General features: G+C 34.8%; 1 protein-coding gene, 1 long non-coding RNA gene and 1 other non-coding gene across 4 annotated transcripts; 2 read left to right on the forward strand and 1 right to left on the reverse strand.

Moving 5' to 3' along the window:
- The first annotated feature begins 869 nt into the window (after positions 1 to 869).
- On the forward strand, positions 870 to 942 carry Trnai-uau (transfer RNA isoleucine (anticodon UAU)). The gene has a single exon. It is a non-coding gene; the product is annotated as a tRNA-Ile (tRNA).
- Positions 943 to 5442: 4500 nt separating this feature from the next.
- Positions 5443 to 7474, reverse strand: LOC128555702 (uncharacterized). The gene is made up of 2 exons (XM_053538882.1): positions 7275 to 7474; positions 5443 to 6145 (listed from the first exon to the last, which is right to left on the reverse strand). Exons 1-2 carry the CDS (start codon positions 7472 to 7474, stop codon positions 5443 to 5445), a joined length of 903 nt encoding a protein of 300 aa, XP_053394857.1.
- Positions 7475 to 14533: 7059 nt separating this feature from the next.
- LOC123540908 (uncharacterized) lies at positions 14534 to 16470 on the forward strand. 2 transcript variants are annotated; one of them, XR_008371021.1, is made up of 3 exons: positions 14534 to 15522; positions 15927 to 16024; positions 16402 to 16470. It is a non-coding gene; the product is annotated as an uncharacterized LOC123540908 (long non-coding RNA). The 2 variants fall into 2 exon arrangements; XR_008371020.1 differs by having other exon boundaries at positions 14534 to 15513.

Here is a 16470-nt window from a genome sequence, read left to right on the forward strand (position 1 = left end):
ATGTGTATAAACCCCTATCTTTTACATTCCAAAGTTTGGACTCAGAGTTGGTATTATTTCTTGTCCTTTTAGGTCATAGGAATCATTCAATGTTTCATAGTTCCGTTGCTTATGGTCATGAGGTTTGTTTGCGCATTCCATTAAAACTCATTCTAAAGCCACGCGATCAAGATGTAAAGCAGGTTTGTTTTAGCTATGAGCAAATATATAGCAAAGAAACCTATTTTTTGGATAAGTTAACATGAGACTGGAGCAGATTGGAAAAAAGTCAAAACAACTATCATTTGGACATAATACTATATCTGTGTTATGGCTGGAAAAACAGTAAACAGGATAAGGAAATGAAAAGAAAAGAAAGTGATAGTTCAGTGGACAATGGCGGTGAACAGAAATCAGGTCGTTACACGAGTACTCCAGACGGAGTGGTAGTAAGTAGCATACTGAAAGAGACAATTTGTTTATTTGATAACGAAGATGGATATAGCACAAATGCTACTTTGAATCTGGAAAGTTTATTTAATATATATTCGAGCTCTAAATCTGACTCAGACTCTGAAGTAAACACCAAAGTTCCAGAGAAATCAGACAATTCTAATTTGAACGAAATGCAATCTGTCTAAAGCATATCTCCAATTAACGCTACGCTTTGGATCTGAAAACGTGCTATTGATAGCCTCGTGCTGACGACCCTTCCGCTAGCCTTGCTTTCAACATTTTGAAAGTGAAAGTAGAAGCTTAAAAAAACCATATTTAGCCTGGGTTTTTCATGTTTATTTTGACGACCACATCATGACTGTGCCCAGTGATCTGAGAGGTATCATATGTCACGGTACGGACTTGGTTACGTAAGGGGAGAATATGTGTCAGGCAGCCGGTTAGCTCAGTCGGTAGAGCACTCGCCCTATAAGCGAGGGGTCCCGGGTTCGAGCTCCGCACTGACTGCACATTTTTCTCACCCTGTGACATTTGACGCTATTTTAATGATTCAGCCAAATGCTTGTTGAAACGAGTCGTCTGATTGGTTCAATAAAGATAGATTTGCGAAAATAAAAATAGCAATATCGGAAATCCAACTATACAGAAAGATGAATGTGAATAGGTCATTCTCAGATCTTCGTTTAGAAGATCAAGTACATTAGTCAGACTGAACGAAATGACAAGTGAATACCCCTGTAAATCTCCTTCAAATGCTGATTTAATGACACTTACAAAGATAATTGGCAGAGAAACGGTTGGGTACGCTTGAGTCGTTAGAAAAAAATTGTAATTTTTAAATGGATCTAGCCAAGTTGTGGAACTGGATAAATTATCAAAATGTTAAAATGAGTGAGCGACTAAACAGAGTTGTGGAGAAAGTGGAAAGTTCTGACTATAACTTAGGTCTCATTAAATGAAAAGCGAAAGGCGTTGTTCCCTAAGATGAAAGAAGCCAGGAATAAGGGACAAAGGGCTTGGTTGTCGTGCGACTATCTATTCATAGATGGAAAAGCGCATCGAGACAACCGGAGAGGGTAACCTCAACGGATTGACTGATAATAAAAAGCAAGATGAAGAATTATTAACATACTAAATCGTTGTGATATAATATTTTTATACAAAACATGGACTAACCAAACCAGCAAAATTGATGTAAGTGTAAGTCAGCATATCCAAAATTAGATTTCTGCTTTATAAAATTGTTTAACATTTATTTTTCAATTATATTATACTTCTTATTTCTGTCAAAAATACAGGGACACATCTACAGATTTTTGTCAGTTTTGTGCTCAGTTATGGAGAGGGTGGGGTGTGGGTGGGGAAGGGGGTACTTAGATTTTACCTTTTTCCGTACGTCGGCCCGCCCGTCTTTTGGCAAAGAAATGTGTTGTTTTCTACCAAAATGCCATGGACAGAGGAAGTATACCAGTACGTTAAACAGTATAGCATGATTCCTAATATACAATGCCCGCCCATTTAGCTCAATAGGGAGATCGCAGATCTACGGATCATCTTGATCTAGGACACGTTGACAAAATACAAAAATCCCCGGAAGTATATATCATACATTGTTCACATCTAACGCACATTAACCTGAAAATCCAAAATGTTATTACAAAAATGTAAAATGAATTTTATGAAAGACAAGCGAGAGAAGACACTTACCAGAGTTTTAACGTTTTGTATACCTGTCTTTCCAGTAAAGGTGTGTGTAACAAATAAAAAGAAATTCGAAACTAGTGTAACAGTTTTAAAACGCAAGAAAATTCTAAACAATTCATATTTTTATACTAGGGTAATGTAATAAAACAGAAATGCGAAAATAGCGCGAGGGGAACTTCAAACTGTACAAGCTAAATAATAAAGTAATTAAATAAACAAATAAATAAAGATGCATAACTAGCACTCTAGCGGAAGAAGAAATGCAAGTGCAATGCATGGACACCTTAAACCTTACCTAGAGTTGACGAAACAAACGCTTTAGTATAATAGTATTAGCTCTTGCACATATGTCAGTACATAAAAGTAAATATACACATGTACTAAAAGGTGGGAAATAATATCAAGAAATATCACTTATATGTATTTTACATGTTATAGTTTCCTGGCATTCAACAGTTAAATAAAGTATATATCTGAAGTGTATACCTTCCATTCCTCTGCGTGCAATTCCTTCCATGAAAGAGCGTGCATAACCTTAAATTCCATTTTTTTTTTAAAAAGAAGCTCCTCTTTATGACATTTGACATTGTAAAATTTGTAATTAATTCTGTCACTGATTTACAACTGTAGATAATTATTGAATATTAATCCCATTTCATATTTCCATCTACAGTAGCATTAGGTGTATAACCACTAAACAACCTTTACGCATAATTTTGTACTGCTCTAAAGCATGGAACCTGGCAGTCCCCCTGGAAAAATCTCCATATCTAAAGGTGCTCCACACAACTGAATCATACAATTTTGAAAAGTTATCAGTGGCCCTAGTGCTCGACTGAATGTTCCTGCAACATGCTTTGCCATTATACATTTAATTGTCTACATATTTAGAAAAAATAAAACTAGTTGCAAATATTAATTAAACATACTTAAAATTTCATCATAGATACTATACTTTATCTTGCCTTCCACAAGTTTCTTGCATTTCTACTGGTCAATAGACGTCACGTGCAAACAGGATATATTTCATATCCTGCTAGTAATTTTCCGATATCAATTTTGATTAAAACAAAATGGCTGTCGCATCGCTTGCATAATTGAATCAATCCAGCTATAAAAATATCGTTTCCGAGAGAAAATTTAGTGTTTGCTTGCCGTTTTCATTCTCCTACTTAGTTTAGGCTCGTGAAGTTAGCCGTAAGAAGCGGAAATATAAGAACAATAACTGTATGGGAGACCACAGGCACTTAGTTGCACTGATGGTACTTTTCCTACATTGGCCTGAACCTACTGTTTGTTAGTTTTAATATTAAATATTAATATTAAATATTAAATTCGAAAATGTATTGTGAAAGCAATAGCCTTATTTCATAATATGTTCACAGTAATGTTAGTTGGATGACCCTATAGTTTTTTTAGAAACATTTCTGCAAGGAACATGTCTACATCCTTAAAGCAATGATTATGGAAAATGTATAAAATAATCTCAGGAATTGATCGGTGCGACGTATACCAATCGCACCACGATAAATTAGTGGCTTACTACCGTTTGCGAAACCAGTCAAGCTAGTCAGCTGTGGTTCCATTACCTAAATTGGCCGCCACTGCGTTACCTTATGTTTGACTAATATACCAAAACATAAAATGTTAACATTATTTATAAAAGTAAATCAACTTTTTGAATACAGGGGATATTGGTGCACGTATTAAAACCAACAAACAGTAGGTACAGGCCAATTTAGGAAAATGCCGTCAGTGTAACCAAATGCCTGTGTGGGAGACACTGCCGTTGAAATCTTGTTTTTAGTTAAATCATCTTAAAGCAAAGGAATTAACATATTTCTTGCTCAGCGGTATTTTGTAGGATCATTTAATCTACGTGCAAGATAAAGGATTTAACAGGAAACGGGATGAAAACCGAAGTTTTAAAACATATCTGATATCGTAAAATCTGATGATTTTCGAAAGGATGGAACATATTTGTTTTGTTTCTGATTAAAACAGTTCATAACCTTTGTGTTTTGTGTTTCTATCAAAATACAGTTGATTGTGCATTTTATGGCTGGTGTTAATCAAATATAAAACATTATGACCAAACAAATGATTGCAGGATTCCAGTCTGTACTGTAAATAGCTTTGTTAATTTACAAAATGTGTCGATTATAGCATGAAAGTAAAGAGTAGTCAGCAAGATAAAAACTTAACATAGCTTGTTAGTGCCAAGATGCAAGCAGTGTAACTAGTAGTCTTTCTGAACGCTCCACTGGCAGTGGTCTAAATAGTATGAAAGATACTATGAAATTAGAGGTTTCGATTAGTATAGAGATATTTATCCTAACTTTATACGAAATAACTGGCATATCTAGGTTTATAACAGATTTTGCATTATTAGGCCAGTGACGAAATAAAAGACTTCTTTTAGGACTTTTTTCAAAACGACGCCATCTTGTACTTTGAAAACATCTACGAAAGACATATCTATATGATTTTTATAAAAGAAATTTCTTTATGTACGGGAGACTTTCACAAATGTACAAAGAACCCTTTATCACGGAATCGCTAATACAAACGGAAGTTGAGTCATACAGAGCTTTTGCAAATGATTTTAGATTTCTGCACCTAAATCAAGGAATATTGCACCAGGAAAGGAATGTTATTGAATCCGATCGTCAAAGAAATGGCTATCTATGTTTTCTTTCAAGCGGCGTTATAGCATGTATCAATTTACCATAGGTCTAATGTTTGCTTTGTGAGAAGGGGTATCCGACTTGCAACTGAACTTCTGATAAAATTTCTCTTGGCAGCAAGTTGTAATTTATCTAATTATGCTTAGCACTACACGGAAGTCAAACCACAAGGTAAGTCGTATTTTTTCCTCTTTTATTTTAATATGTTAGGGATTTTAAAGAGTTATTTCAGTTCATATTACGAATTAGACTGTGCATGCATTTTGGCGTATTGATTTTTTAAACTATAATTGTTTAAGACGGACACATTACTAGTTGGTTTTAATTAAGAAATGATTTCAAGTCAGAAGATAGCAAATTAAAATAAAACTTAAGGTTACTGTCTTTATAAATTCAAATTTATTAGGGTCGTCTCCGAAAAAATAAAAATCCGTGCTAAAAGCTTCAACTTTTATATTCTTTCTCTTTGATTTACCGAATAGATTTAAATTTATAATACAGCAACCTAATGTTATTTATATATCTGGTTGTATAAAAGAGTCATTAATTTCGAAGAGAGGTATATTTCATTGAAATTTGATTGCCCTCTGAAGACGGGAGAATAATTTCATTTCAATCATTTTGGTACCAAGATTATAACGCAGAAGAAACTTACAGCCGTGAGTATAAATACGAGTGTGAAAACAATAAAAGCTATCTTATCTACTGCGTCAGTAACCATTGTCCAAGTTGTTGGCTTAGTTATTTCTTTCAAATCTTTCTCAACTGTATTCCCTTCAGAAGTTTCACCTTCAGTAATATGTTCCAATGCATACACCTCCGCTGGTTTCTTTCTCTTACAGCTTGCTCCAGAAATTCTTACGAGAAACACAAGAAAGCGCGGTATCCTCGTGCTCTCGTCTATAAACTCAACTTTTGTCAGAAGTACAGACAAAATTGTGATTATTGTTGACTGACAAGTTTGGATAACTAGATAAACAGAAAACAAAGAAACCTTCTCGGAATTTGGCGGCATTACCGTATCCACGATAGTAAAATACACGGAAAAGGCGAGGAATACAGTAACCGCGTATCCTGATCTATCGCCTCCGTTAGGAAGAGCAAACACAAAAAGGTCCAAAATTGTCAACAACAGAACTGGAACAAACAGTGTCAACATCTCGTGTAAATGCTTTCTTTGAATTTTTAGTTTGTAAGATAACACATCAACATTAGCTACTTTTCTCTTGTCTACACTTGTTGCTAGGATTTCCCACACTGCGTTTGTATTATAACTTTCTAAATCAACTTTGTCGTCTAATGAAGTCTGGTTTACCTGTCTTGTAGAAAACAAACTCAATATCAGCCAAAGGTAAAAGTAAAACATTCAAGTGAAGAAATTATGTACGAGAGGGTTTCAACTTATATTCTTACATTTTAAAATCTAACTCTTCGAGAGGCGTTCTCTAAACTTCTGAATTTGGTGAATTGCATAGTATCTCATTAAATATCTGATAGATGTATGTTCTTTATATCTTAACATTTAAAAACTGTACTCGTGAAAATATGTGATAAATTATGTGGCATAGTAATGTATTTTTGAAAGCTAACTATTCACGGGGGAGTATAAGAATTGGTAAAGACATTCGATATTACATATCTTTGACTAAAACTGATGTACTATCAAGACAGCGCATCGTTCCATACATCTATACACATAGTGGACTATCGTAAATCTATAAAAATAGGAAAGTTTAATTTCAAAGACCCACAATAAAAGTGTGGTCTAAACACAATTTAATACATCAAGTAGTGTGTGTAATGCTATATTCTTTCAAAAATGTTTAGACTTAAACTCATTGTCTTGGCCTAAAATATGCTTGCAGCTACCCAGCAAACACACAACGTTAAGACAACGTTGTGTTTTAGTTGTATGTTAGTTGTGTTATTTTACAACGTTGTGACAACGTTGTAACAACGTTGAGAACTATTCAAAATAGTGATTTGAAATGTATAGGAGAAAGTCCTATGCAAGCAATGTGTGAATGTACTGAAAAGACCCTATAAAAAGACACACTGAGTTTTTATCTGAATCTTGTAAAATCTACAACGTTAGTACAACGTTGTGCAAACGTTGAGCTACAACGTTGTGTACGTAACAGTGCTGTAACGTTGTCACAACGTTGTAAAGTAACGTTGTCACAACGTTTTACTCAAGTTTGAATCACAACGTTGTTAAGGTAACGTTATATTAACGTTTTTACAATGTTGCCAATTTTCAGTGAAAGAGTAGTTATGAAAGTATATTCAAAACCGACAGTTGCCTAGAAAAGCCTGCCTACTTGCGGAGCTACCGAGGTCGCCTGCTCAGCAGCTGTCAACTGCCTCATACGTGAACTGCTTTGCTACTCCCTTATATACTAATTTTTTTCGCTCAATTGTGAAGAATAAAGCCGAATCCGGGAAAACCTTGGAATGGCGTTTAATGAGGACGTTAACTGCCATGACCCATTATTAGGGTTCAAACCCACGTCTCCGTGGTAAGCAGCCGACACCTTATCTCCAACACCAACACTCCCCTTCTGCCGCAAAACATTGCCAGTTATATAGGTAATTTGTACAGCATATGCTGTATGCAGGTCTAGAATTTTCTCTCTTTTTATGGACATTCTGTAAATATATTTACAATCCATAAATCTGAAGATTTTTCAGTATAAATTTATAGACTGGTTGTATGAGATCTGTTAAAATTACAATTTAAATCATAACTGCAAGTTAAAATGAAATTTTTCACTCATTACATTAAGCATGACGTAGATTAAAAACATAGAAATTATTTCATACAGATGAATCACTTTATTTTTTTCACATTTTCCAAAAATTCAAAGTTGTCAATATTGACAGAAAATCACACAAAAAACCCCTTCTTATGCATTCTAAGTTTAACTCTGCAGTTTTGACCAATTTTTAGAAGGATAAAATGCCCCCTGCCCCCCACCCTACCCCCGCCCGATCATACCTGGGACCTACGCTTAAGCAAATTATGTATTTATGAGGGTACATCAGAAATACTGATGACCTGAACTTCAAACTTCTGAAAAATAAGCTTGTTTCTTGAAATAAATTAGGTTAAGTGTGTGGGTTACAATAATCAATATTGATTACTGCCCCATGGGGAGCTACTTACAATTACAGATAATTGATCAATGGAGGCTCCAGAGGGGGTGGGATACTGGATAGTGGACCAGAAGGAGGGGTGTGTGTGGGGGGGGGGGGGGGTGGATTTGAACGTTAATGGGATGTGCAAGGGGATCAATTTTGTGTTGGTGTGGTTATGTAGGGGGGATATTTGTTAAAAAAATGTTTCCAAATGGGGGATTGGGGGAGCATATCTAGATCTTTTAAGGAATTTCAGTTTTATAGCGGGAGGAGAGGGGATGGGGCTGTAAATTGGGGGATGGGAACGGTTCCCATTGTGATGGGGAGATCTGAGGTAGGGGAGGGGGTATTTTACATGGTAGGGGATGGGAGAGGATATGATGTGGATTCTGTTGAGATGGGGGGTTCTGAGGTAGGTGAGGGGGTATTTTACATAGATGGGTGTTGGGAGAGGAGATGCGGCGGTTCCCGTTGTGATGGGGGTATTCTGAGGTAGGGAGGGGGTATTCTGCATGGGTGGGGTGGGGGAGGGGAGCCAGGCCTTTGGTGGGTGGGGAGTGTAAACAAGCTAGCTGCACTGGGAATTTATTTGAAGTTTTTGCTTAACTACTCGTTTAATTTGATTAAATGATAACTAAACAGTAGAAAAGAAATAAATAAACAAAAATATACACTTTTAGGCAGATAATATGACAATACTTTGAATATATCTGTAAATTGATAGTGTTTACCAGTATATACGTCATTTTGACCTCCATTTTGGGCGGTAGATGTCAAATATATCAAAAGCATTCCGAATGCGGAGTTTTACCGCAGTCACGTGATTATTGCATAGCTATAATTTGCCACACGCAAACTGCATAGCTATCAAATGCAATAATCACGTGACTGCGGTAAAACTCCGCATTCGGAATGCTTTTGATATATTTGACATCTACAAAGTCCGTTAGTATTTTTGGTGTCTCTCGGTGATACTGTTACACATTAGAACAACTGAATAAAATCTCCTTTCAATTAACTATCGATATATCTGGTGTTTTACGTAAGACTGAGGTAAGTACATATAAATTAATACTTATATACTCTAGATTATTCTTGAATTCATTTTGGCGCAAAGTTATCCCAAGATTTGGGCCAAGTCAAGATTTTGTTGCAGATCAAATAGCCTACATATGCGTTCGTTAACAGCAACATGAAATTTATTCAGTAAAAACCCTAAAGTCTAGTTTCTGTAAAGAAAAAAAAAGAATGCAAACTGCTGCCATACCCCACCCACTTCTGTTAAACAAGAAACTTTCCTTATAATATTCAGCACTGGTAAAGGTAAAGGTAAGTTTTATTTACCATCGCTTGGTGAAACAATTAACATAAGCTCACTAGAGCTTTTCTGCGACCCAATATTAAGAACAGTTAAAACCAATTATACCTCACCCCCTGCAATTTGCTGGTACCCATTTACAGCTGGGTCGACTGAGGCAGTCGTGATAAAGTGCCTTGCCCAAGGACGCACCGCAGTGGGAGTAGCCAGGATTCGAACCAGGGGCCTTCGCCTCCATAGGAAAGCGTCTTAGCCCTCTCGACCAGTGCGTCCGCAACTATTTAATTTCTGTTTCGAAGTCTTTTAGTGCTTTCACGGGATCTACTTTTCAGATTATATTTACAGCACAACAGCGGATGTTAAGTGCTGTGTGGCGGCCATAAAAGTCGCCCCGACTTCATCTCAGTGTTGATGTATTTTCTGGTCCTTCGGGATCATTGATATCAACTCATTTAGATTTGAAGATTGATTACTGCTTAAGCCGGTGATAGGGGGCGTGGGCAGTGTTACATTATCCATAACTGCTCATGAACAGACTCAATCAAACTGAGTCTGCAATTTTCACTGTTTGTTAAAATTGTTTTGTTCTCGGTGCTTCCAAGGGATCTACTTTTCAGATTATATTTATATTTTTAACTATATAAGTATTAAATCAGAGCTTCAGATAAGCTGCGTACTTATGAAAATAAATTTTCAGAAAACCTGATTGAATTAATAAAATTAACTCAAGGATGTATCTAGCCATCTGGGTTACCGAATGCCTAGTCTGAGATTTAGCCGATCTGAGATCCCTTTACCAAACTTAATTCCAGTCTGAAAGCTACAGTAAAACCAATTCAAATCTGGAAGATATCTCTTGTTTCTTTGTCAATCCTCAGGCCTGTTTACATGGAGAGGTGGCGAATACCTTAATTGGTCCGATCCTCATGCCAAGTAGGACAGGAGAGGTGGTACAAATGCATGTAGATACCAAGATTTGCATGTCACTACTTAGTATGTCATTGTAAACTAATTCCAAGTCTGAAAGCTACAGTAAAACCAATTCAAATCTGGAAGATATCTCGTGTTTCTTTGTCAATCCTCAGGCCTGTTTACATGGAGAGGTGGCGAATACCTTAATTGGTCCGATCCTCATGCCAAGTAGGACAGGAGAGGTGGTACAAATGCATGTAGATACCAAGATTTGCATGTCACTACTTAGTATGTCATAGTAAACTAATTCCAGTCTGAAAGCTATATAGTAGAACCAATTCAAATCTGGAAGATATCTCGTGTTTCTTTGTCAATCCTCAGGCCTGTTTACATGTAGAGGTGGCGAATACCTTAACTGGTCCGATCCTCATGCCAAGTAGGACAGGAGAGGTGGTACAAATGCATGTAGATACCAAGATTTGCATGTCACTACTTAGTATGTCATAGTAAACTAATTCCAGTCTGAAAGCTATATAGTAGAACCAGTTCAAATCTGGAAGATATCTCGTGTTTCTTTGTCAATCCTCAGGCCTTTTTACATGGAGAGGTGGCGAAACCTTAATTGGTCCGATCCTCATGCCAGTAGGACAGGAGAGGTGGTACAAATGCATGTAGATACCAAGATTAGTCACTACTTAGTATGTCATAGAAAAACTAATTCAAGCCTGAAAGCTATTACATGTTTCTTTTGTCAATCCTCGGGCCTGTTTACATGGAGAGGTGGCGAATACAATGTACCTTAAATGGTATGATCCTTGTGCAAAGTAGAACTAAGAAGAGGTGGTACAAATGCATGTAGATACCAAGACTTGCATGATGTAAATACTCAAAGTACTTCATACAATATAGTAAAACTAATTAATTTAGTTGGGTTTTACAGCACACCAACACAGTATAGGTTAAAAAAACCAATTCAATTCAAATCTGAAAGCTATCTCATGTTTTTTGTCAATCCTCAGGCCTGTTTACATGGAGAGGTGGCAAATACCTTAAATGGTTCGATCCTCATGCCAAGTAGGACAGGAGAGGTGGTACAAATGCATGTAGATACCAAGACTCGGTCACACATTAAACCGGAATCCACCTAAAAACCGGAATACACCGGAATACACTTTCCATAACCGGAATACACCCGTATTTTTTAAGTTTAAGGTATTTCTGAAGGGTTTTTGATATAATTCAATCATATATAACATAAGTAATTAACATACGAAAGGAAAATAAAATACATTTACGCAAAATGATTTTATACGAGAATGAAGTTCGGCGACCGCGCGGGAAATTTCCAAAACCCGAAATACACCCGTATTTTATTAATAAATGGTATTTTTGTAGGGTTTATTGCAGAAATCATTCGTGTATAATATAAATAATAAGTTTACAAAAGGAAAATAAAATACTTTAACGCAAAACGATTTTATACGAGATTTGAATTTGGCGAGCGCACGGGAAGTTTCCATTACATAAATGCACTCGTCCTTTTTTAAAAAAATAAATAGTATTCTCTTAAACACTTTTTATCATTTTTTTGTAAGTTGTAGAACCATGTTTAATCAGATTAAATATGAATGAATATTTGAGAGAAGTTTATTAAAAGTTAATTCTGTATACGAGATTATAACTTTACGTTTTACGCTTACGTCGCTATGACTAGATACCGGAATGTTGATCATTAAAATTTAAATGTTTCTTCAAATAATAAGAAAATAATTTAAGATAAAAAAATATCAATATTCGATTTTAAATGAATCATAAACAAAATACGGGTCCCGACATAAACCGCGCGGATCGGAAAGGGGTTAACATGATCGGAAAGGGCATGTCACATGTTTATTATTGAAACCTATTTAATTGTTTCTTCATATTTCATTTAACAAAAAAGAAAATAAACTATGAATGATAAAATAGCAATTTTTGTTTTTTAAAAATGAATTATAGACAAAATACGAGTGGCATAAACCACGCTGATCGGAAAGGACATAACATGATCGGAAAGGGCATGTCACATGTTTATAATTGGAAATTATTTAATTATTTCTTCATATTTCGCATTTCGTTTAACAAATAAAAAAAAATTAATTAAGAAAAAATATCAATGTTCAATTTTTAAATGAATTATTATGTTTAATATATAAATATAAAAACGTTTACTGCGCTTATTTCCAAAGCACAATTAATATCCTTTGAATATGTGCAACGTAACAAACACGTGCCTCTGATTAGTCCTGATAGAGTTTGATTAGATTATCACACCTATTGATTATATCAATTAATCAGTATATTTGTAAGCACACACATGCGACATGTGACAAATAATGTCTGACAAGGTATGTGCAGTTAAATATGATAAGCTTTTATTTAATTTCATACTTGTCGTTATAATTGCAAATTGAAAAATTGAAGAAAAACAGGTACATTCAGTATATTTTTTTAATTTTCATGTACTTTAACGTATCAATACTAATTCAATGTTTTGCTTAAACAGCGATGTATTGTAGATTTAAACATTAACATTCCTCCTTCCTTCTCTCCAGGATGCACTAAGTCTCGATCATAGTGTCTCGGGTATCGTAGTCGTTTTCCTTTATCAACATAGTCTTCCTATAAATAATTGTTCAGTGTTTCATTTACAGAATTCCTTATTTTGTTAAAATCAGTTTTATTAATTCCAGTCCACTCCGGAAATTTAGGAAAAGTGTTTTTACGTCGTAACTTTACCAAAATTCAGAAATTACATTGTGAAAAACGTCAAAAAACTTATTATTTGGATTGACTGGAATTTACCCGGGAATTGTAAAGATACAAAACATCATGCCGGTAATTTCCATTCCACGAGCACGTGCGACCTATCGTAATATCTAATTTACATCGCTCGACGTTACTTTTGTTAATCAACACGTACAAAAAAAACGCGCGTACTGCATTCATTTTTTTAATATTATCACTTCAAGTTTTCAACACCGCTTAAGAAGTAATACAATTTGGATTCTATAACGATTTTAATAAGATATCGACAGTAATGTAGGGAAAATTCTATAAAAACGGTCAAATTTTCACATAATTATTTGTAAAACATCAAACAGCGCGATCTTTATTACTTATTTCTTTCTAAAAGTAAATAAATAATACATACTATGGACATAAAATTCAGACTTTTGACCAGAAAGTACAAAGAACAGAATAAAAAAATCTTAAATAATGAAAAAGCGGCAGCAATTTAAATAAATGGAGTAAAACGATTTTTGGCAAACAGATTTCGGTTAGTTACGTGACCTCGTGAACGTAAATAGAAATGTGGTTTTAAATAAAGCAATATGATGTCGTTGCGGTTTTAAATGCATCTTTGTACATGTATATTTTTGACAAGACACTTTACTTTTAAGATATTCTTCTTAAACAATAATGTAAATTCCTTAAGGGCAGATAGGTCATAGGGGTAGGATATCCGCTATTATCGTTTGACACATTTACCTGTCAGTTTATGCACATTCGCTTTTAATAAACAAATTAAAGAAGCTGATATGGTTACACTATATTTCATAAACTTAAGGAATATTATATTATAGCATAAAAAGGCTATTTTGAAATAATTTGACCCAAAATATCGAAACTTGAAAGAAATTTACCTACCTAAGTTAAATCTAACAAAATTATGGCGATTGTGGTTCATCCACGAGTGCGCAAATTCCCGTGCGCTCAACAAATTTGCAACCTCGTATAAAACGTTACGCGCATTTTAATTTCCTTTTGTAAATTAATTATTTATTTTAGATATGATTGAATTCTATCATAAACCCTAAAAATACGATTAATTAAGAAACACGGGTGTACATTAGAGAATTTTAGGGCATGGAAATTCTTTTTACGAATACGCAAATTTCCAGTGCCTTCGCCGATTTTCAATCATGTACAAAACGTAATGCGCAAAAGTATTTTAATTTCATTTTGAAAATTAATTATTTATGATATATATTATTGGGAATTCAGTCATAAACCACTTCAAAAATAGCATTTGTTGAAGAAATACGGGTGTATTTCGGTTATGGTAATTTCCCGCGCGGGTCGCCGAATTTCAATCTCTTATAAATCGTTTTGCGTGAACGTATTGTATTTTCCTTTGGTATGTTGATTATTTATGATATATATGATTGAATTATATCAAAAAACCTTCAAAAATACCTTTAATTAAAAAAATACAGGTGTATTCCGATTATAGAAAGTGTATTCCGGTGTATTCCGGTTTTTAGGTGGATTCCGGTTTAATGTGTGACCCCCAAGACTTGCATGATGTAAATACCTAAGTTTGTCATACGTAGTAAAAACCAGTTCAAATCTCGTGTTTCTTTGTCAATCCTCAGGCCTGTTTACATGGAGAGGTGGCGAATACCTTAAATGTTACGATCCTCGTGCCAAGTAGGATAGATTAGGAGAGGTGGTACAAATGCATGTAGATACCAAGACTTGCATGATGTAAATATTTAAGTATGTCATACATAGTAAAACCAGTTCAAATCTGAAAGCTATCTCATGTTTCTTTGTCAATCTTCAGGCCTGTTCACACGGAGAGGTGGCGAATACCTTAATTGGTACGATCCTCATGTCAAGTGAGACATGAGAGATGGTATAAATGCATGTAGATACCAAGCTTTGCATGATGTAAATTCTTAAGTTAAATTCTTAACGTACAGTTATGTCTCCTAAACTGCTCTCTAAATTTTCAAATAATTTTACATGCACATCACCATCATGAGCGCAAGGAACACGTGCATTTACATGTTACTTTGACCTTCACCTTGACTTGAGATACTTTTTAAAGTCAGTGTCTTCAGAAAATAAGCAATTTAGGTGCCATACGATATGGAGGTATTCATCACCTTCAGTGATAGCTCTAATTATTTAAATTTTAAAGGTTTAATGACTGAAATTGAATCATTTGATACCATTAATGGCATAAAAAGTTTATTCAATGAGTACTGTCTTGTTCTTATAATGCGATCTACTCTTGTCAATACGATTGCTGTAGAACTGATTGGACCTACATATTTACAATAGTTTAACTGTTGTTCTGTTTCCTTTTTACAGTCCCAATATTATTGCACATTCGGTAGCAAAGATGTTGACACCACATGTCGTCTGATGATGACTTTTACGGGATGGAATAAGGTTTGGTCATTGTATTCCCTGAAAGGAATGAGAGGAGAAAAGTAACTGGAAGACCTGGCTATCTGCAGGCCAATGCTGGCTGCAGGTCAATATTGAGTAAGTTCAGTAAGTACTGTTACAGTGTGGAGTAAATTTGTTTTTAACATGTCCAGAGAAAGAGGATAGGTAGCTTGATAATTAAAAAAAACAACATGTTTAGAATATTGATAACATAAATCATCATCACTGACAGGTATTTTTTGGGGACAATTCAGAAAAGAAAAAGCTCAGCTGGGCCTCATGTTCTCAAACCATTTTTCAGTCTCATTTGTTGTTTTATCTAAAACATCATAATCAAGCGGGAATCCATTTAAATAGCTATTTTAGATAGTTTTAAATTTCATTTGTTGTTTCATTATATAATATAAGATTTAAATTAACATGTGAGCATGGCGCCTAATGTGGATGCCTCTTTGTGATAACGGCAATTTGATTACAACTTTTACACCACTGTAATGATTTTTTTTCAGATGCTCTTATGAAAACTCATGACAGTAACAAAAAAAAGAAGCTGAGGATGCTGTTTTTAAAACATGCTCCATTCAAAAAAGGTGGATTGAAATTTAAGGTAGGCTTAGATTCTATTGCTTTTCTATTGTTCAGTGTTGATGCTTTTTGGATAAGTCAGAAAATTTACAACATTAAATGTAACTTGAGCTCTTGATAATCTTCAGCTTTACTTCTTTGTTTTTGGTGTTGCACTAAAAAGGTCAGCATAATTTGATTCAGGTTTTACTGCAGGATTCAGGATGGTTGAACTGATATAAAATTAAAGAACCAAATCTTCATCCTTAAATTTTGCTTAAAACATAAATTTAAGTTTCAGAAACAATTTAAACAAATAATGTGTCTTTGCTCCAGAATCATTCTATCATTGACATTGTTTTACACAAGTACTTAATATTAATGAATTATATTAAAACAAAACATTCAATATTATTACAGAAAGGTGTGACGGGTGCGTCTGCTGCAGGCAGGGGATTTGACGGTCAGCCAGAGGATTTGGAGATATAC

The sequence above is a fragment of the Mercenaria mercenaria genome, chromosome 1 (assembly GCF_021730395.1).
Source record: "Mercenaria mercenaria strain notata chromosome 1, MADL_Memer_1, whole genome shotgun sequence".
Classification (NCBI taxonomy): Eukaryota; Metazoa; Mollusca; class Bivalvia; order Venerida; family Veneridae; genus Mercenaria; species Mercenaria mercenaria.